The 22237-nt window shown below is 41.2% G+C and overlaps 1 protein-coding gene and 1 long non-coding RNA gene across 2 annotated transcripts in view; one reads left to right on the top strand and one right to left on the bottom strand.

The window, feature by feature from the left end:
* LOC140694026 (trafficking protein particle complex subunit 9-like) overlaps window positions 1-12836 on the bottom strand; it is a 68334-nt gene extending 55498 nt beyond the window's left edge. Inside the window, exon 1 of the mRNA XM_072957519.1 lies at window positions 12517-12836. Coding sequence (XP_072813620.1) covers window positions 12517-12564 — 48 coding nt within the window. The 5' untranslated portion in view covers window positions 12565-12836. The remainder of the gene's footprint in view (window positions 1-12516) is intronic.
* Window positions 1-22237, top strand: part of LOC140694031 (uncharacterized) — a 540346-nt gene that overhangs the window by 300481 nt on the left and 217628 nt on the right. The gene's annotated exons all lie outside the window — the stretch shown is intronic.

A 22237-nucleotide genomic window follows, 5' to 3' on the forward strand; every position in this document is an offset into this window, starting at 1 on the left:
TAGGAATTCCTTCTTGTTAGAATCCTTTCTTCTTGCAGCTATCTGCGTGGGTCAGATCCCTGCAAACCTCCAACAAAACAAACGTTATTTTCTATTCTGCAATTTGCTATCTTTAAATGAATGAAAAAGTGTTAAATATCCTTAAAGGTCAGAGGCTTCAGAATAGGCTCTCCTGTATATTTCAGGCTCCAGGCGAAATTGATTACAAGCAAGATGAAGCCTAGGAGACAGAGCATAGGGTTAAATTCAAAGGAACAAATCTAATATGGAGTCAGATTTGTTCTGTTATATTACACGGCCAGAAGCCACTTGAGGATTTAAATCCGTTTAAGTTAAAAATAACTAAAATTTTAAAGGAATTTACATACATAGGTGGGAATGTGCAAAGCATATCTGGAACAGCACCCAAAGGATAGCAAACAGTGGCATCTCCAGAGAGGGCTGAAAGAACAGAAGATGAGGGAAAACTTCTTTCACTTGTGTATTTTTGTGCTCTGTTTGAGTTTTTTTTTTAACCATTTGCTTGTATTTCTTTTTCAGTTAAAAAAACTGTGTAATGGAACAAAGGAGTAACTAGCATAGCAAATACAGCAGCAATGGAATCACTGAGTCATCACTTTTGATTTAAGCCAGAAAGCATTTATTGACTCTCTCCAATGTGCAGTCGTGTTTTAAGAATTCTTTTAATATAATTATTACTATTATTATTATTACTACTACTACTACTAATATTAATATTATTACTATTATTTTATGAAATAATAACATGGTTTATCTCACCCCTGCCCATGGCTGGTGAAAAACCAACTGAGGTTTTCTTGAGTTGTTTTCCAAGGAGTAGAGATGAGTTTATAAACAGAACACATCTTCAGGGTAAAACAGGCAGAGTGCTTTTCCAGCAGGCCAGACAGCTATGAAGGGTTTTCAACAGAGGCGCCCAGAAGCTGAGAGAGAAAGCCTCCAGGACACTACAAAAAGCTGCCCAAACTGCCTTCTCCATGGCACTACTGAAATAGGAAAGAACAAATCTGACTCCATATTTGATCTGTACCTTTGACTTTAACAAAGCCAAGTTAATATGCTCCGGTCTTTTCATGGGTTATGATGTGACAGAGGAGATGGACAGGTCAACAAGGAACCACTCTGCCGTGATTACAGAGCCGGAGAAAGGGATGGGCTGCAAGATGTATGACGCAGCCGCAACTGTGCCCGTGCTTCTAGGCAGGTATCCAAAATCGCCTCGACAAGGTGTCAAACACTTGTGCCCACGTCCTCATCAAAAGACATGTATTAAAGACAAATGGAACCATATAAAAGGCCAATACCCTTGCTGGGTACACCGTCCAAAGAACAAAGTCTCAATTTGACAACTGGCCATCTCGGTTCCCTGGGATTCATTCTTGAAGAACCTTAAAAACCACTCCTCTGCCCTCAAGAAGTGCTCCATATTTGTCCTATCTTTGGCTCAGGGATGGAACACGTTCAAGTGAACTTTAATGTCTGCACAGATTTGACTGTCTTTCTCCAGGTTCACTTGTCCATTCAAAAGAGGCCTGAGCTAAGCCCATCCTCCGTAAGATCTATTCCCTCCAGTGACAGCTCATTGAGCCTGCAATTAAAAGCCAAGTGAACAAGACTGTCCTCAGCTAAAAAGTTCACCCACCCTTCACTGTTTTCTTAATCTCCTCTCCTGGCTAATTGCAACAGACTAACACCTCCCTCCACCAAGATACCCAACTATGTCATTTTGTCTCCCCAAAGAGAAAGTAAGGTCCATAAAAGAGGAGACAACTCCATAGTCACCTCTGAATTCTTAGCATATAGTAATGTCAATAAATAGAACTCAGATTATTGCTACTTTCCTTTAAAACCTTTCTGGTTATTTGAATGAGACCTTGGAAGAGAGGTGTTTGCTGTCCAGTATATTGATCCACAAGACTCTGGAGGCCTTTTTCAGAATAGCTGTTCACTGATTCATTCAAAACACAACTTATCAATCAAGGAGTAGCTGTGCTTTTCTGCCAGGAGTTTGTGGTCACTCTCATGCCAGAACAGCTTTAAACTATATCCTTACTTTGGATTTGTTATTTTCCCCCTCTTCCAAAAAATTGACTTTCCTTACTTTCTTGTCTTGAGGAATTTTCTTTTTCCTCTTTCACCCTTTAGTAAACCAAGATTCTCAGGATGGGCAAGGCCCATTATATGATCACCCATCCAACTCCTAGTGTGAGAGGCCTGGGGCTAAATCCCTGCCCTCCTGTCAAGGCAACTGAAAATCAGTTCAGGAGCCAACCAGCACACCACGGATTCTAACGCTCACTTATCTCCCAGAATCCCTGTTTTCTCGTTTGTCTTGGCTTCTGAGGATTTCCCCTTTCTTGACAATGAGTTGTGCAGCTTGAAAGATGAGGGAGGAAGCTTTTATTTCTCAATCAGCATTTTAAGAAACTTGTCTAATGAAGGTTTCCAAGAGGTTATACAACCCTCCATTGCTGAGACAGAAAACACACTAGACATTTTCTAAATTTAGCTCTCATGTGCATTTTTTCTTTGCTTTTGTTTTCTTAACTGCTAACAGACATTATTTAATTAAAAAAAAATAAGGCAACAAAAAGGATAGAACACTGAAGGGGCAAACAAAATTAAAGGGCAAAGACAAAAAAATGATAACTACTCTACAAAGTTAATATAATACATACACTATGTATCAGATCAGCAATTCTCAGTAACAGCTAATTGAAACATGACCATGAGGTAAAATTTCTCTCCTGTCAGGACATGGCCAACAGAAAATACAATTAAACCAACAAACTAATATCCTAAGTCTGGCAAGGTACAGAAGGCTACAAGCTAAATGTGTCTTCTTCTGGAAAAGAAGGAGACACACAAGCTCTTCTCTGTGGAGCCGGAGCCCACGGGAGGACGGTGAAGTGAGCTCTGTAAGTACCCAATTAGCAAAGTGAGTGATGAATAAATAGACGTGAGCTTTGTTGACAGTGATGATACTACTATTCATTTGTCCTTTAAAGTATGACTTCACTTTCAGTGATCAATACATCGGTGTCCTCAGGAGTTGAGATTTTAGGAAAATGCACAGCCTGGGCCCAGACCTCCTCTTTAAGCTCGTGACTCTGCGTAGATATCTCAAGGGCACTCGCAACTCAACCTGCAAAGAGCTGACTTCACGGTGCTCCTCCCATAGCCGTCCTGCCCAGGGCTCCTGGTCGGAGGGTAAGGTCTCCCTGCGTCTCCCAACTCAGGCCCATTACTCACAGATGTGAATGGACCCCTCCTTCAGGGACCAGATATCCTCAGTCACAGAGTACCACCACCCTCAACTGACCTACCAGATACTCACTGGCACTCACTCAGCACTGACTCTGTGCTGGAGACCACGCTGCACACTGCACAGTGTATCTCACTGGATCTCCACAACAGTCCTGGGAATTGGGTACATCACTGCTTCAACTGATTAGATAAATTGTTTCAATTCCTTGTGTGTGTCATTCAAACTGACACGGCTACTAAGCCACAAGCCTGGGCCTGAAAACCACTTGAAAATTGAACACTGCTACACCTCGCAGCCACCCTACTCTGACTCAGCACATCACCTCCTGCCAAGCCTTCTAAACTTTTCCAAGCATTCTACAAGACAAATGTGAACTACGAGAGCAGCCTATTCTCCTACTTAAAATCTGTCAATGATGGTGCACTGCCCTTAGGAGAAAGCCCCACCGGGCTTGAGCACAGCCTAAGACCCCAGCATCCGCGTTCCCTGCGTGGCCGCGCTGCCTCACCCAGCACGCAGCTCTACACGTGCCGTGTCCAGGACAGGGATGCTGACTCCACACAACCCAGGGCTTGTCTCACTCGAACAATGATCACATTCTTCAGTGTTCATCTTCATTGCTGACTCTCACAAAAATGTTTTCTCATGATGAATCAATATCTTTTTCCTTACAACTTCCCATCATTGATAATGATCTCCCCCCAAAAGAGAGAAGACCTAATTCTCAGTCTCCTTATCTGTAAAGTGAGAATAACAAGGAAATATATGAGGTTTTAAGAGAAATAATATTCATGTGAGGCTGAGGGACAATTCCATCATACAGTAAGCACTCAATGTGTGCTTACTTAATATTAGTAAGAATATATTGCATTCTAGCAATCTTCAATCAATGTTTTATGACTTTGTCCAACAGGCTACTGACAAACTGTTGGATGAACCGCTTTGAGCAGATCAGCACTAGCGTACTGGGAGAGGTAAGCACTGACTCCAGTTACAGCTGCAGCCACCCAGCACTACGGGGCGGGGGCAGTTTGCTCAAACTCTTACATGTTGCTTGAGCATTTAGTCCTCGTTATAGAATAAAGATAGGTGTTCTTTAGTCAAATCTCCTGAAACATAATTCTTCAAAGATTGATGCAAATTAGGTTTCAAGTACAACACTCTCACTAGAATTTATTTGAAACTTATAGTCTTAGCTACTCCGCACATCAAAAGGGCATAATCTTAATGTATCTGACTAAATACACTGAAAGGGTTGTTTAAAAGTAATTAAGAAGAAGCCATTCAGAATAAGCTCTCAGTATCATCTGCACAAAGCCCCAACCATGGGTCTCATTTCTCACTTCCACATAGGTGTTTTCAAGTAGCTTACCTTGGGTCTTGGTTTCTTATAACACGGGGCGGGGAATAGTTGTGGATAGATTTATGTATCAAATATATACCTAGGGTATTTGCTGTGAAGGAATTCTAGAAATAAGAAGATTGATATATAGTACCACCCATAAGAAACTCAGCCTTTCCTTTTACAACAGCATTAAGAATAAAGTGAGAGATACATTTAACAAAAATTTACAAGATTTGTACATTGAACTTTTTGAAGTATCAACAAAATAAATTTTAAAACATCTACATATATGGAAGACATTCCATTTTCATGGAATGATTGACATTATTATTAAAAATGTTAAGACTCCTCAAAGTGATCTATATATTCAGTGGAATCCCTATCAAAATTCCAGCCAACTTCATTGCAAAAATTGAAAAACTGAACCCAAAATTCATATGGACGTGCAAGGGGCCCAGGACAGCAAAAACAACCTTGAAAAAGAAGAGTAAAGTTGGAGGACTCACTTTAAAGTGTACTAAAATGCTATAGCACTAAGTCAGTTTGAAACTGGCATAAGTTTGGATAAATAAATTTAAGAGACACAATAAAAACCCACGGGGAAAACTTTCATTTACAGACAGTTTTCCACCTGGGGGCCAAAAACACTCCATTGAAAGAATAGCCTATTCAACAAATGGTGCAGGGACAGCTGGGTATCTGCAGGCAAAAGAATCAATCTGGAATCTGAACACCCATATTTTATATAACAAATAAAATTAATTCAAAATAGATCACAGACAGAAATGTAAAAATTAAACTTATAAAATTTCTAAAAGAAGACACAGCATAAATCTTTGTGGGCCTAGGATAGGCTTTGGTTTCCTAGATACAAAACCAAGAGCACAAGTGATAGAAGGAAAAAGCAGATAAACTGGACTTCACCAAAATTAAAACCTTTTTATTACAAAGGACATCAGCAAGAAAGTGAAATGACAGGGGAAATGGTTATCTCAAGTCAGAGAGGGCGTGCTTAGTAAGAAAAATAAAATAAATCATTTCATCTATCTACCTCCCCTGTAAAGAAATTGTTTTAATGTTTAAAAAAATATAGTGAAAAGACAGTTTGCAGAATAGAAGAAAAATTTTGCAAAGCATGTATCTAATAAGAGAGTAGTATCCAGGATATATAACGAATGCTTTCAACTGAGCAATACAAGAAAATAGACACAATTTTTAAATTTACCATGAATTTATATAGATATACAAATGGCCAATAAGCATATGAAACGATGCTCAGCATCACTAGCGAAATCAAGAACAAAATGAGATCTCATTTTACACCCACTAGGATGGTTATAACCAAAACATGGACAATAACAAATGTCATTCAGGAGGCAGAGAAACCTCATATGCGGCCAGGGGAAAGGGACAATGCTGCAGCTTCTTTGGAGAAGTCTGGTATTTCCTCAAAAGCTCAGAGTTGTATGGCTCAGCAATTCCACTCCTATATGTAGAGTCATCCCTCAATACCCTTGGGTGGTTGGTTTCAGGAACCCCACACCCTGGATACCATAATCCAAGGATGTTCGAGTCCCTTTACAATCAGCCATCTAGATCCATGTATTGGAAACTACAGATATGGCGGACCAAATATACAGCCAAAAGAATGAAAACATATTCTCATAAAAAATTTCACATCAATATTCATAGCAGTATCATTCAGAGTTGCCAAAAGTTACTAACAATATCCATCCATCAATGAACGGATAAACAAAATTACCAAGAATAGGCCCACAAACTTTTGGTCATTGAAACTTTGACAAAGGCGGTGACAACATACAATGGAGTAAAGACAGCCTCTTCAGCAAATGGTGTAGGGAAAACTTAACAGCTGCATGTTAATCATTGAAGCTAGACTACTGCCACACAGCATACACAAAAAAGAATTAAAATCTGTTAAAGACTTAAACATGTAAACAAGACACTATAAACCTCTTAGAAGCAACCATAGGCAAAACATCTGACATACATCTCAGCAATGTTCTCCTAGATCAGTCTACTCAAGCAATAGAAAAACAACCAAAAATATACAAGAGGGATCTAATTAAACTTACAAGCTTTTGCACAGCTATGGAAACAGTAAGCAAAACAAAAAGACAACCAACCTATGGAATGGGAGAAAATATTTGCAATAAATGAAACTGCTAGGGGCTTAATTCCCAGAATATGTAAGCAGCTTTTACAGTTAATATGAAAAAAAACAAACAATCAATTCAAAAATTGGCAGAAGACCTAAAGAAACATTTCTCCAATGAAGACGTACAAATGGCCAGTAGCCACATGAAAAAATGTTCAATATCATTATCAGAGAAATGCAAATCAAAACTGCAATCAAGTATCACCTCTCACCAGTCAGAATAGGCATCATTCAGAAGTTCACTGACAATAAATACTGGAGAGGCTGCGGAGAATTGGGAACACTCCTACACTGTGGAGGGAATTCAGTTTGGTGGAGCCATTGTGGAAAAGTGTATAGATGTTCCTCTAAAGACAAAAAATTGACCTCCCATATGAACTAGCAATGCCACTCCTGGGCATATATCCAGAAGGAACCCTAATTCAAAAAGACACCTACACCCCAATGTTCACAGCAGCACTATTTACAATAGCAAGACATGGAAACAACCGAAATGTCCACTGACAGATGGCTGGATAAAGAGGTTGTAGCATATTTGTCCAATAGAGTACTATTCAGCCATAAAATAATAATAAAATAATGCAATTTGTAGCAACATCAATGGACGTGGAGAATGTCATTCTAAGTGAAGTAAGCTATAAAGAGAAAGGAAAATACCATATGAGATTGCTCACAGGTGGAATCTAAAAAAAAAAGAAAGAAACAAAAAGATAAACTTATCTACAGAACAGAAACAGACACAGAGTCATAGAAACCAAACTATGGTTACCAGAGGGGAGAGGGTGTGGGAAGGAATAAATTGGGAGTTCAAGATTTGCAGATACTGAGTATGTAACAAATAAACAGCAAGTTTATACTGTATAGCACAGGAGAATATATTTAATATCTCATAGTATCTTGTGTTTAAAAAGAGTATGAAAATGAATACAGGTATGTTCCTAATTAACTGAAATGTTGTGCTGCACACAAGAAACTGACACAAAATTATAAACTGACTAGACTTCAATGAAAATATTTTTAAATAGACCAAAAACGAAAAAAAGGAAAATGATATTATCAAACAAAAAGAATAAAGTACTAATTCAGGCTACAATATGGATGAACCTTGAAACTTTATGCTAAAAAGCCAGACACAAAAAGTCAAATAGTGCCCTTTAAGGTGAACTGTATTTAAGGTTTTATTTTACTACTCCTTTAAATTTTCTGGTGGTTTGAAATCTATCAATATCAAAATAAGATGTATTATACATTAAAAGCTTAAAACGCTTCCTCACAGGAGGGCTTTTATTATTAAATTCAGAAACGCATATAAAGCTCTTGGAAAAACACTTTGCACGTCCACACACAGTGACTGCTGTCACTGCCACTCAGAGGGTGGTGCCAGCACTGATGAGAGCTGCCTCCACTCGCTCCCCTGCAGACAGGAGTGAAGGCCTGAGCTCTGACAGGCAGGGTGAGCGTGAACCTGGGTCAGACACAGCCACGTCCCAGACTCTGCATTACCCAACTTTCTTACACAAACTGCAACATGTAATGTAAACACGCTAGAGGGATGTACCTTACAACACAGGGAATACAGACAATGTTTTACAGTAACTATAAATGGAGCATCTATTGTACACCTGAAACTAATATCATATTTTAAATCAGCTATATCTTTCTAAAAAATTAAAAAATATTTCTAAAATGTTATCACTTTAATATTCAATTCGGTTTTTAAGTAACTACTAAATAGTTTAGAATGTATAAAAGCATTTAATTGTGCTGTTTGTTTACATATTTATTCACATTCAGCCTCTTGCTAAAGAGAATTTAAACAATTCTTTTAAAAACAGCTTAACAACCTTAACAACAAAAAGGCAAACCTGAGAATGAAGAGAAAATGGAGATTCAATACTTAAATGAAACCAGGGGGAGATAAACTCATAAAAATGGATTCCATGAAGTCAGAGCAAGTGTTAAAGGCTGACTAGAAATTCAGCTGTAGGATTCTTGGCAGCTAAACCAAAAAGAAAAGATGATGGGGCGGGTGGTAGAGCGTGTGCTTAGCGTGCACGGGGTCCTGGGTTCAAGCCCCAGGGCTTCCACTAACAGATAAATACGTCTAATTACCTGCCCCCATAAAAGATCACCAAAGAAAAGAAAAAGAGGAATTTCTTTCCCAAAAAACCCTGATATTAAATTTGGATTAAATACTTAAAAAAAGCAAAAAAGAAAAATAGAAAAGATAAGTGACACTGTGAAGGAAAACCACAGCTGGTCTAACAAGCTAAGTCACAAATCTAAGTGTGATAAGTGTCGGTTTACTGATCTAAGTTTTTCTGGGATACCTGGTAAATCTGAAGTTTAGTGTCAGTTTACTGGGCTAAAAAGCTAACCCGAAAACCCAAGGTGAACAATTGTCAGTAACGGGATCTGTTCCAAATTGATAAGCTTCAGTGTACTGATTCCTTGCTTTTTGTTGTTTGAGCCTTATTGGCTAATAGTCCCATACTTGTAATTAACCGTATAAAACATCATGTGCACATCTTGGAGGGGCTCAGAGCTTTGGAAAAGAAGCCCCTCAGAGCCCGCCAACGTAATAAATCTCAATACTCCAACCCTCTGAGTGATTCTTGTTTCTTGGCTGGCCTGTTGTTTCCATAACAACACAAGGGATAATGCCCGTGGGATAAATCTGCAGTGGCTGCTGGCAGGTCCCCATGTCTCACGTGGGAAAATCTGAAACATCCTTCTCAACACTCAGAGTCATCATAAGCCCACCCCAAACCTGCAGCCTTTAAATGCAGGAGCACAGGTAGGGCCTGGCCTTTGCTGTCTCTGTGTCATCACAGTGAGACAGGATGGAAGGGGGAAGAGCACAGCCATTCAAGGAAGGCCACCGCAATTAACATAGAAATGGTGAAGGATTCAAACCCCAATAGGTCTTGAGGCTCAGGATGAAGAGATTTAACTTCTAGCAGATCTTGAGATTCAGTAAACACCCATTGTAATAGTAACGTGGTGAATAACATGCCCCAGGCACCATGGCAGTCCCAATGATAGCCACAAAAGGTCAAAGGGTGGGAAATGGCCAACTTCTTGGAAATCCCAGCCCCTTGCCCTAAGGCTGGTCCTTCTACTTATTAGCATATGAAACCACCAAGCCCAAGAAAACAAGCAACACAGCGCCACCTCGCGGTCACCACTCTTTCCCTCTTTGGTGAAGGCCCACACTCTGTCTGTGAAGTGTGTAACTACTTCTAATCTGAGCATCAAACCCCCACACCTCGTGAAGTTTCTCTTGCCTATCAATGTATCTCTCTGAATAAATATACCTTTACTCAACACTGGCTTGCTCTTGAATTCTTTACTGCATGAAGTCAAGGAACAAAATCTGGTGGGGCACATCCCAGGGATTCAACAAAAGCCTGGGACACAGCCCTTCTCATGCCCAACGTTTTTTATTCTTGTATCAACAGGACTGGTCTGTGAAGGGAGGTCTGAGACCCCAGCTAAGGGACAGAAGCAGCCTACAGGGCTCCAGCTTGCAGGCAGCCTCTCCCCCAGCATGGGTCTTGGGGTCTGCCCGGTTCTCTGTGTTTCCCTGTTGTGCTGACTCCCCAGCCAGACATCGTACTCCTAGGCCTGTCCCCACAAAACCCTTCTCTCCAAAATACAAGCACATCATGTCACAATCCTCTTGTTCAACCAGGAAATGTTCAGCCCACTTTTTTCCTCCCCAATAAAGTACCCAACTGTCCTCCCTCCCTTCACATCAGTTCTTTTTTTGTGAGAACTCTGCACTCGCCACACCCCATCCTGAACACAGGTGTCTTGCTGGCTGTGACCGAGATGTTTCTTTCTCACATAGCCTGCGTCCTTTCTCTTTCCCTTTATTACCTTAAAAAAGCCTTTCCTGAGTCACCCACCCCACTGATTCTGAACTCACAAAGTGCTGTGGTTGCAGTCACTATATGCATACCTCCCAGGTTTTGGCTAGGTTTCCATCGCAAGATCTTCATTAAGGAGCTGCATCAAGAAGTTTAAAGAGGCTATTCTTACATCTGAGTGGAGGAGCCTGCAAAAAATTTACATGGCTTTGAAGAGAGAGTTAACCAGGGACAGAGAAGTCACGGGTCCTAGTCAAAAGTTTCATGAGGCAAAATGTTCTCCCAAGGCTCAGAGTGGCTTCTGAACATGGAGTCGGCAGGAAGGAGGTGACAGGCAGTGATTAGGGTGGGTGATACAGGGTACGCTCCCCCAGCTGGGAAAGAATAGGTATTTTTCTAGTTTTCCAAACAATTTCTTACTACCTTTTTCTATTATTGTCACATACTATTTCCAACGAATTAAGCATATCAATGTCAGTCATTTGGGCCACTTGGGAGAAGCTACACGATGCCATTCACAGGGCCGGGACATGACAGCCACACCAGTCTAGGTTGAAAGACCAGTGGGAATATTTCCATGGTAATCACGGGCATGCAGCAAACTCCCCAGCTTCAATGACCTCCTCTCAAAGTTGGCGCCAATAAAGCTACCAGTCAAAATGCGTGACGATTATGGCCAACATCTGTTTATTAGTTAAGTGCCCGTGAGAGCTGTCGCTTAATGGGGAATGAGTACGATCAATGAGGCCCTGTCTACCTGGCCACACGCGCCCTGCCTTCCTGCCTTGGTGCAGCAGCAGAGTTTGTTAAGCTGAGATGAACGCCCCCAGAGCAGCCCGACGGGAAAGCTCCCAGCTCTGCACGGCGAGACGTGTTACTTTCCTTCTCAGAGCTGATCACAGTTTGCTGTCGTCTGTTTTTATGTTTATCCCTTTTGTAACTGCCTCTCCTCCGGAGATTTTGCTCAAGCAGCACGGGGCCAGTTGTGTCTTGCGGCCTGCCGGATATTTTGGGCAGGGAAACAGCCGAGCCCACATCTGGCTCTGGTGCTGAACGGAGAAGGCACAAGTCCCAGGGGCCCATGCTGAACCGAGGCCCCTGCACCCAAAATTATGGTCTGACCTTGGGCAAATTACAGTCTTTTTTACCCTGAGATTCCTCATCTGTCTATGAAAATAACTGCCCATGGAACACAGAGTTACAAGTATTAAAGGAAATCACCAAATTCACAACCTAGCCAAGGGGCTACCAGTGCATCCTCAACAGATAAATACTGCCTTTACGGCTCTGACACACGCCAAGCTTGGTGGCCGCACAAAGTGTAAACTGCTAAGTGCCAGTGTGTTAAGTGTTTCATGTGTGCTATAATAACCTTTAGAACTTACAACAATCCCAGAAAGTAACGAATATTATCATGCCCATTTCACAGATTCACCAACAGGTTAAGAGTGGTTACATTCTAGTCCAAGGTGCTATGGTGAGGTAATGGCGATTTCAACGTGAATATGGCCCCAGGCCTGGGCTCCATCTCTGTCCCATACACCTGACCACTTGCCTATGAAATCCACCTGTCCAATACCCAAGTTTGAAACCGGCCAGATCTTAAATGCAATGTGTGCCACCGTTTGTCTACGTTCCTTAATTACCATAAACTGTTCTCAGAAAGCACTTCAGAAAGGAAAGTTGGACTCACGTCCCTGCCCACAAAGAAGAGGAATTCTGCCTTGCCTTCTCCTGTAACGTGCAGAAACCCTTCCCATTCACCACCGAATCCTTTTGTATGCTTCCTCCGTGTTCATGTTTGCACACGGCTTATTAAAGTAGAAGTTACCTGCAGTAATTCCATCTCGGTTCCTTTCCAAGGTTCCAGATTATCCATAATCAGGGTAATATCATAATTTTCTGTGAACGAAAATACTACAATGTGAATGAAAATACTGCAACCATGTCACTAAACAAAGAATGCTGAAAACAAGTCATCAGCGACTGCTGCCGCACCCCAGTGAAAACAGGCCTGCAGCCACTCACAACGGTGCCCTCTGAGCAGACTCAGAATAAGAAAGGACAGATTACTGGCCCTAGATAGCTAGGTGCTTGTCTAAAGAATATATTCAGTGAGCCCAAATGTTGGCTTCCTCCCATATATTGAAAAACACTAAATTCTTGAACGTGAGATACCTGGCTTTCTTTAGATAACAAGCAATGTTTTATTGTTCTAACTACCTGGTCTTTGTTGTAAAGCTCCTATATAATCCTAGCTTCTCCCCTACTCTTGGGAGCAGTCCCTCAGAGTGTTCCGAGAGGCGGTCATCCTGGCTCGAGTCCTCCTGACAAATAAAACATAACTCTTAACATTCAGGCTGCACGTTTATTTCAATCAAGTCCCAAAATAGACACAACTCATCAATTCTGTAATGGGACACACTGGATCAGGAACCAAAAGTGTGTAGTAGTCCTGAAGAACTACGGCTCCCTCTTTCTTCCTGTCATTATACAATCCCACCAGAACTCATTACTATGCTGTCTGCTCCTCTGGCAACCAAACTCATAGAAGAGTGAACTCAGCAGAGCACCATGCTGGGGAGAACCCCCCGCAGCAGCACTGCAGGCCTCCTGCCCTCCCGCACGCTCTGCCGACCGCTAGTGTCCTCCGTGGAGACCAGGTCAAAAGAGCTGTTCCCAAAAACTGCAAAGTCCCACATATTAAATAAAAACATTTTATTTTATACGATATGTTACGTATATACCCATCTGTGAAAACAGCTTTGCCAGAAGCCCAAACCTTCAATATTAATATGCAAAGGCAAACCCGGTCCCCAAGGGAAAACAAGTCTTAAGACGACACTAAGGCCTCCAAAGTCCACTCCACGACAATGAACCAAACTGCCGGCAGGTCTGCAGCTGCAGGAGGCTACATGTCTGCTTTTAAAGCAGCCCCTTCCTGCCCTCGTGTGCTACAATGCCCTTTTATGCCCTCCCATCGCAGGGCAAGAGCAGCTGCTGCAGAAACTTGCAGGGGCCTCAGAGCCAGGGATTATGCCCAGGTCACACTGCAAACCTACTGCCCGCCTCACAGCCCCCAGCCAGCAGGTCACCTGGAAGTCACAGCAAGTGCCCCAATCCAGAAGTCTCTTCATTTGCCAGCACAACTGATCACTGGTCTCCAACCTTCGTCAGTTTTGCACAAAACAGCACCTTCTACTATGAAGCGGGTGGTTTTCGCTTCTGTGCCCCATCCTTACTGGAAACGTTAAGGGAAACCAAAAGGCCTCTTTCAACCCTTTTCTGATAACACCCTCCCACCCACAATACTCATATGCTCAAGAGTTTGGATCCACGTGATTTTGTTTCCCTTATGCTAAGGGGCTCAAAACACTGCGGGATTCTTTCTCCTTTGAGTGTATTAGCACTCAGTTTCTTGGCTTTAATCTGTTTTTGTCTCTCTCTTCAGTGTCCCTAGCAGTTGCCACCTCTTACTCCCTTCAGCAGCCTCCCTCCCAACATCTATTCTAGGGAATCAGCTGTGATGAGGGGCCCGGGGGCAGTCACAGAAGATGCAACTAAGGCACAGAGAGGCTACATAATTTGCCCAAGAAATCACCTTGAGCCACCAACAGAGTGTGTCACGTCCCTCTATTTAACAGTTATGCTAAGCAAGTTAACTTTTTGTAGATTATGTTTATAAACAGATGAGAAATCAAAATACATACAAGGACACACATCAACTCTAAGATGTTCATTAACTCCACTGTTTTGTTTCAATTTATTTTATTTCTATTAAAAATTGAGAACCCCTGCAGCCTATATAGCAAAATGTTACTGGGTTTTAAATCCAGAATATAGAGGGGTTATGTCATTACTCATTCTTATATGTATGTTCAGAAGACAAAATGGTTTGAAAGTCTCTCTCCCCGCCCCCTACTCACTACTGGCTCTCACCAGAGCTCCCAGATCACACATCTAATACCTTTTCACTTTACCCACAGCTGAACTCATCAGTTTTCCCCCAGAACTCCCTCTGCAGCTTTCCGTCCTCAGAACACAGCAGGACCATTATTTAACTCATTAATCCACCCAGAAACCTGGGCCTTACTCCATCCTACCTTCACAGACAGCATTGATCCTTTCATTTTAACCATCAAAACATGCCTTCAATCTGTTCGCTTTTACCCACTGACTGTCCTACCACTCAAGTGGAAGCCACCAACACTGCGCACCTGGACTCATGAGTCTCCCAAGTGGCCCCACAGCCACTCTTCCCTACTTTAGACAAATGGGATTGTGTCACTCCCGCGCTTTTTGGACTCTTCAGACCCAATTTTCTTAGAAGAAACTTCAATTTCTTCACCTGGTGAAGGTCTTTGCCATGAAACCGTCAGCTCAGGGAGGGCAGGACCCGCCCTCTCCCCTTGGCCCCGCCCTCTGGCAGAGCTTCAGCTTGGGAGGACCTGCTGAGCTAAATCAGCCTGTATTATAAACCTGGTCTTGAGTTCTTAGCAAACAACTTCACTTATCCATACAAATCCAACGTAGATTAGAAAGATTTTAGATGTTGAGCTAGACAATTGATTTGGGGATTTTGCACTGGCAACCTGCAAGTATATGTTCTAATGATTGTGTCTTGTTAAAACCACACACAGATTAAAGGAGTATTTGTGGAATGTCTTCGGAGTAAAAGGGACTGTACTTTTACAGATTTTATGTTTTATTACATGAACAACCAGGACAGGGTCACAAATGGAACCGCCTCACAAGTGACAGAAGACAGGTGAGACGCATATAGCAACAGGTCACAAAGATGGTAAGAGCAAAGTTGTTTATCCAACCCCCGAAAAAATTCCTCCAAGAACAGAAAACTCACAATTTTGAAAATAAAATTCTATCATCTAAAGAAAGAAAATAAATAATCCTCTTCATCAGGGTTTCTAGATCTGACTGCAGAGTTATTAGCAGGCCATACTGAATCCTAGCACAGAAAAATCAGATGGACTAGTGGTGAGTAAGTTCCAGGAAAACGGCAGTAATTCCTCCACTTGAAAGAGGACACACACTCACTTGTTGAAGGTGACTGTAAACCGCATTCTGCAGAAATTCAGAAGATTCAGACACTGCTTCTACATGGTGATGAAACGGAAGGACGGCTTGGATGCATGCTTCTAACTGAGTCACCGGCATTCTTACACAGCAGGGTGAAACGGAGGCCCTCAGCCAAGAGCACAGATGTTCCTGTCATGTATCCCAGATCGTGCCTCGGGGACTCAGTGTCCTGTAGCAGTGCGGCCCCAGGCGAGGACCCGCAGCGTGGTCCACGCAAGCAGGAGGGGCACTGTGCTTGAGAAATCCCATCCCTGATGGGGGCAAGACGGGCTGGTGGGGTTGTGTGAACTTATAAATGCTCATAGAAATAAACCTGCATACATTCACGTGATAAAATTAACTGTAGCAGGCTATTTAACAAAATTTCAATTATCAGTGTTAATTTTACCATTCCTTTCCTCTTGTCCCCTGCACTCTGAGACAGGCTTAGGCTCTCTCACACATGCAGCTCTGATGCAATAGTTGTGAAGTTATTTTATTTTGCTACAAGTGTTTTCACTCCCAGTGTCGCTGTGACTGTCGTCTCTTAACACAGTCAGATGTCTTCCTGGATCTCTCCCTGTGTTCCTTGCTCCTGCTTCTCAGATCCTGAGATAAAGAACAGGTGAAGGCATATGACTGGGAATGTCAATGTGGACTTGATCAAAGTCCTCAGTGACTCGCTAGGTGAGTGCTGCCCACCCCTTACCTTCGATTCTCAAGGTTCTGCCCAGGGTGACATCCAGACAGGAGAGATTCCTGGGTCCAATTAAGAGCTGTGTGGCTTGGGTGCGGGGAAAGGTGCAGGAGCTGGTTCCGTAGACGGTCACTTCCTTTTCTCTGCTACTCTCTCTCCCGAGGCCCCGCTGCCAAGCCCCCAGGCTCCCTGATCTTCTGTCTTTCTCTTCTACTCTAATTCAAGCCCTTTTCCTCTTCCTTTATTCCCTGATTATCCCCAGCTGGAGTGATTTTCCCATCACAGATTCTGAAAAATTTTCCTGCAGCTGAAAAACAGGTCTCCAGAGGTCAATGCCCATATGGTGGTTCCTGAATAGAGCCCCTGGTTAGGGGGACCCTCACCAACACTCACGGGGCATCAGACATGTTGCAGGGTCGAGCACCCCCAACAAGAGTTTGCTGTGACCCCAAAGCACGCACAGCATCCCTGCTCACTAAAGTGTAGTTGTAGTCCTTTATTAAGAAGCAAAAATAAAAAAATTGCTCATGTTTCTTACTAAAATTATTTATGAGGTAGAAAAAGTAATTCTAATAGAAAAGAACAAATTTCACTCCATGTTAGATGTGTTCGTCTGACTTTAAACCTGTACCTTGTTTTCTAGGCTCAGACTTGCTGTTTCTGCACCTTTTGTAAAAGAATGTTGCCTTTAGCCTGAAATACCCAGGAGGGCCTATTCTCCGGGCTCTGATCTTTAAGGATATTAGCTCTTCTACACTTATGTACAGATGGCAAGTTGCAAAAAAATTCTTTTTTTTGGAGGTTATACGGGGGCACCATAATTTGACCCACATGAACAGCTGCAGGAACAAAGGGTTTCAAATAGAAACAATTCCTACAGCAAGAAGTTTGCAACAACCAGCCACATCCCCGCCGCTTTTTAGTATAAAAGGAGACTGAATTCTGCCTTGGGGAAGAGAGTTCTACTGGATATCAATATGCCATTTTCTGGGTCTGCCGTCTTTTCAAATAAAGTCACTATTCCTTACTCCAACATCTCATCTCCCGATTTATTGGCCTGTCATGCAGCAAGCAGAACGAGTTTGGACTTGGTAACAAAGTGACTGCATTAGAGGTAGTATGTCTCCACTGTTTCCTCATTTCCAGAATGTCACAACTTATCAGTTTTATATGCTGTTTAACAACACGAACAAAAAACCTATTATACGGAACTGATTCCAAGAAATAAAATTATTTCTACTCCTTCAAACATTTTCTTCTTTTTATTTTGTTTTGTTATGCTTATTGAAAAGAAAATAAAAGTCAAATCATTTTATTTCACGTATTTTTTAAAGCTACATATTGTAAGTACTACAAAGATATTTAAATTGCAATAAAAATTGTTCATATATTAGTATAAAGATATATACACAATCAATGCAGATTAGGAAAGGAGTAGATATTTACTAAAAATCCACTGCACATCCAGTCTTTTACAAGCATATCCTGGAATATAAGCTCTATTACCCCGGAGTCCCCCACCCCCATTCTCACTGCGGAGTCCCTTAGTAATTAACTACCAAGGCACCAGCTTAGAACCATGCAATCACTATTTTAGGTATAAATGAGAGTATTAGCTCATTCAATTCTGAAACAGAAACCTTAAAATAAATACTGAACTTATTTACAGATAAACAAATTTGGACTCAAAAAAGTACAGTTTCTCCCCCAAGACACAAAGATAATAATTGGTAAAGGCAAGATTTGAACTAATCTGCCTGATTCTAAAAGCTAACGTGGAAATCCCCTTTGACTTTGGAGGTAAAGCAGCACAACCTATCACCCTATCATTGTTCAGATCTAACTTTAGACAGCATGAGACAGCACCTCATTCCTATGGAACTCGAGGGCAAACAATAACAATAAGGATTTTATATTCAGTATTTTCTTAAGTCTCAATTATATAAAGTGTCAGCAGATCAGCAGAAAACTCTGGGAAATATGAGTGGGTCCAGAGCTTTTTGCTGATAAGAAACTCATTCTATCAGGACAGAGTGACCTTCCCATGTGAGGCCTCATGTACATAAACTAAAGGCAGCTGAGCAATGAAAACTAGCAAGAACATGGAACTCAAGCAAGAAGGATGCCTGCCATCCCCTGCCCAGTTGCCTCTTCACCCACGTGGACAAGATGGCAGAAGATCCAGGTTCTTGTCCAAGTGACAACATAATGGATTCTCACCCATGAAATGTTATGACTCTATGCTGTCTTAAGTCCGTTCCAACTAAAATATGATAACACCAATATCTCAGCAGAATGTCTATGTCTCCACTTTCTCTCTTCTATTAGGAGACTATATCTATGGCTACAAAGCCGAAATTCAATTAAAAACACCATGCACGAAGCCTGGTGAAAGTCTGTGTAAGAGACATTGTTCTCACGCTCAGTGAGTGAAAACTCAGAAAAAGTGGTCCTTCTCCCTCTGCAAGTGGGAGGTAGCCTGATTGTGTGTGTGTGTGTGTGTGTGTGTGCACACGTGTGTGTGTGTAAATCAAATACAACGTATTCTGGGATGTGCACAGATTTTTTTTTATGTTACTATTATTTCGTGAGAATGAGCCTACCTTTAAATTAATTTGAATCTATTATTCTGAGAGAGTCTCAGGCTCTTTTGGTGGAGGATGGGAAAGAGGAAAGGAAAGGAGGAAAGATGTAAATGAAGCAAAGCTGTAAGAGTACTGCTAGGGAAAGGCAAGACATTATTTTTGTTCCTACTTGCATCACACACAAATTACGGACTGGATTTCCCCCATGTCTTGTCAAGCACTGAGTTGCAGAAGAACAGGCAACAGCCCTTTTCTCACTGAGCTTGTGACTGTACGTGACATCTTATAGACACTAATTATTTAACCTGATCAAACACTCTAGTAGCAGGCTGTAATTCTCCTACTTTGAGAGACAAGAAAACAGGAAGTGAAAGAGGGTATATAGCTTGACCAAAGTCAGAGGACAAGTAAACTAAAGAGGATGAATTCAAACTCAGATCTGAATGCAGAGTCTGAACTTCCCACTCCGAGGGCTGGAAAATCCTTAACACACAGGGTCCCCAGCTCCTCTGCATTGTTCCTGGCACCAAGCATTTCCCATGGCGATGGTCTCCAGTTCTCAGACACAGCGCTCTGTGCAGCCAATAACCTCCATTCGACCTTGATCATCTACCTGCCACGCCCACCAGGCTTCACCATACAGGCAGGAAAGCTGGCTTTCAAGTGCATACAAAGCCACCCCTGGTCTAACCTGGACTCTTCAGCAGCTTTTCCAGCATAAAGGCAGCCATGAAAGTGCTCACAGTTTGTACATGAGCCACACTACCTCTCTCCATCTCTCTCCCCACCTATACTACTTAGCTATGACCATTTTGAGAATCTTGGAAACAAATTTTTAAAAACAGAAAAGAAAGGATTCTGTATCGAGTACTTAATACTTACAATTTTAAATGAGAAGTTACAAAGTGAGTATTTACAAACCGAATCTGCCTTCCTAGGTGTCAGTTTTAACAGTTAAAAAATATAATAGCAAAAATTTCTCACTTAAAAAATTAACAAAAACATCAACAATAATCTGGAATAAACTCAAAAACAATGCCCATGTTGTATATGGAGGAAGTACAGGACTGTACTGAGGGGTAAAGTAAGAAGTGTGAAAGTAGAGACATCAACCTTTGTATGGAGGAAAACAGTTTTGTAAAGATGTACGTTCTCCTAAAGATAATTCAAAATTACTAAAAAATCCCATGACAACACTTATCTGTTTTTTTTTAACTTGAAAAAATTATATTAGAATTCTTCAGGAAAAATGAAGTCATAATACTAGCAAAGAAAAATAGGGATCGAAAAGCAAATCAAAAAATTTGCACTGTCAGATATTAAATAAATTTTTACAATATGTAAGATATAGTGCTAGTGTAGGAAAGTAAGATTGACAGAAATAAATCATGAGCTCAAAAAGAGACTCTAGTGTACATAAGTATTTTTACAGGTGGGATTTCAAGTTAAAGAGCAAAGTAGGAATTCAATAATTGTCTTGGGACAATCACAGAATCCCCTTGAAAAAACAAATTCTATTCCGGTCAAAATGACCGCAAGAAAAATTACAGAAAGTGATGTAAATATTAGAAAGTACTAATAAGAGCAAATACAACTCTTTGCTCATATCAATTCAGCTTCTCCTCACTATGACAAGCACTATTATCATCTCCATCTTAGAGATTAAGAAAACCTACAGAAGAAATTTATACCATTATAAGAAAGCATTTCTAAGAATAATATCAAGAATAAAACCGAAAAAGAAGACATTTACTATCTAAAGTTTATTTTGGGCCATAACATAAATGAACCTACTGAACAAAATGAAAGGCAAAAAATGACAAGGGAAAGCTCTGTGATACATGTTGATGAAGACAAGGGGCTAATGTTCATAATATACATAGAGCTGTCACAAAGCAACAAGAAGCTCCCTCACTTAAATATTTGCAAAGGACAAAAGGGATCATTCACTTTTTAAAAGTCAGATGGCTAATGAGTGAAAAATGCTCAATACCACACTGGTCATAAAGTGCAAACTAAAACAATGAAAATCATTTTGCTCATCATATTGGCAAATATTTTTAAAAGATATTCTAGCTAGTGTCCATCATTGAGACAACAAACTGTGAGCGATCTTTTGGAGGACGACATGTCAATGGATATGTAAACCCTGGAAAACGTGTGTACACACAGGCTGAACTTCACTTTTAGGAATCGTTTCATTTACAAAAAGAATCAGTTCAAATAGATGTACTCATCAGAGAATTTACACAGCACTGTTTACATTGGTGGGAAGAAAAGCTGAAGTGGAATCGTACCCACGGATAGAGAATTGGTTACATAAGTTATTCTACATCTTTTCATTCCCCACAGGAGAAGGAATTTCTAGATTCACTTGAAAGGAGCCTGTGATTTATGTAGTTGTCACATCCAAGGACTAAATTTCCAGAAACCTTAACTAAAGGAATACTTATACAAGATCTCAGGAATGTTTGTACAAGAAGGATGCCAGTCAGACACCCTTTCTGACAGTGGAAAATGGAGAAAACTTAAGTGTCCACCATCAAGACAATGATGCGGTAAATCACGGTGAGCTGTGGCCACTAAAGTTCCGGTGTTTCGGCGTGGTCCAAGGCCTTGTCCACAGTTCTCTCCCACGAAAGGTGTCCTTACACAAGAGACCAAACCTGCACATCAGGAGACCACTCTACTCTATCTGAAAGGACCGGGTGAGTCTGGAGGGAGAGGACGTCTGTGATATATACCTGAGTGAATAAACCGAGCTGCAGAAAACATATAGTATGGCCTTATTTTTCAATAAAGCATATATACACACACATAGACATAGATTTCTCATATACGTTTATGTATGTGTATATATATATGACATAGGCATAAAGGTCATGAAATATATACTCCACAATGTCAGCAGTTTTTACTCTCAGGAAAAAAGGGGAAGGAAGTAGGGGACTTTCGGTACCACCACAGTTCTCTTTTCAGTATTCCAGTTAAGTTTACTTGGAATATAAAAGTTTACTTAAGTCCAAAGTAAAATGGACGAGGACTCCACAAGACAGAATGCTATAATGGTCATTAAAAATCATGCCAGCGGAGATAGAATACTGTAAAAAAAATTGTCATAAGCTGAATGGAAAATGGAGGTCTCCACACAGCAAACAGGCACACAGTGCTTGCTGCTTTTTATGACAGAGGTA

This window comes from Vicugna pacos, unplaced genomic scaffold (genome assembly GCF_048564905.1).
Source record: "Vicugna pacos unplaced genomic scaffold, VicPac4 scaffold_20, whole genome shotgun sequence".
Lineage (NCBI taxonomy): Eukaryota > Metazoa > Chordata > Mammalia > Artiodactyla > Camelidae > Vicugna > Vicugna pacos.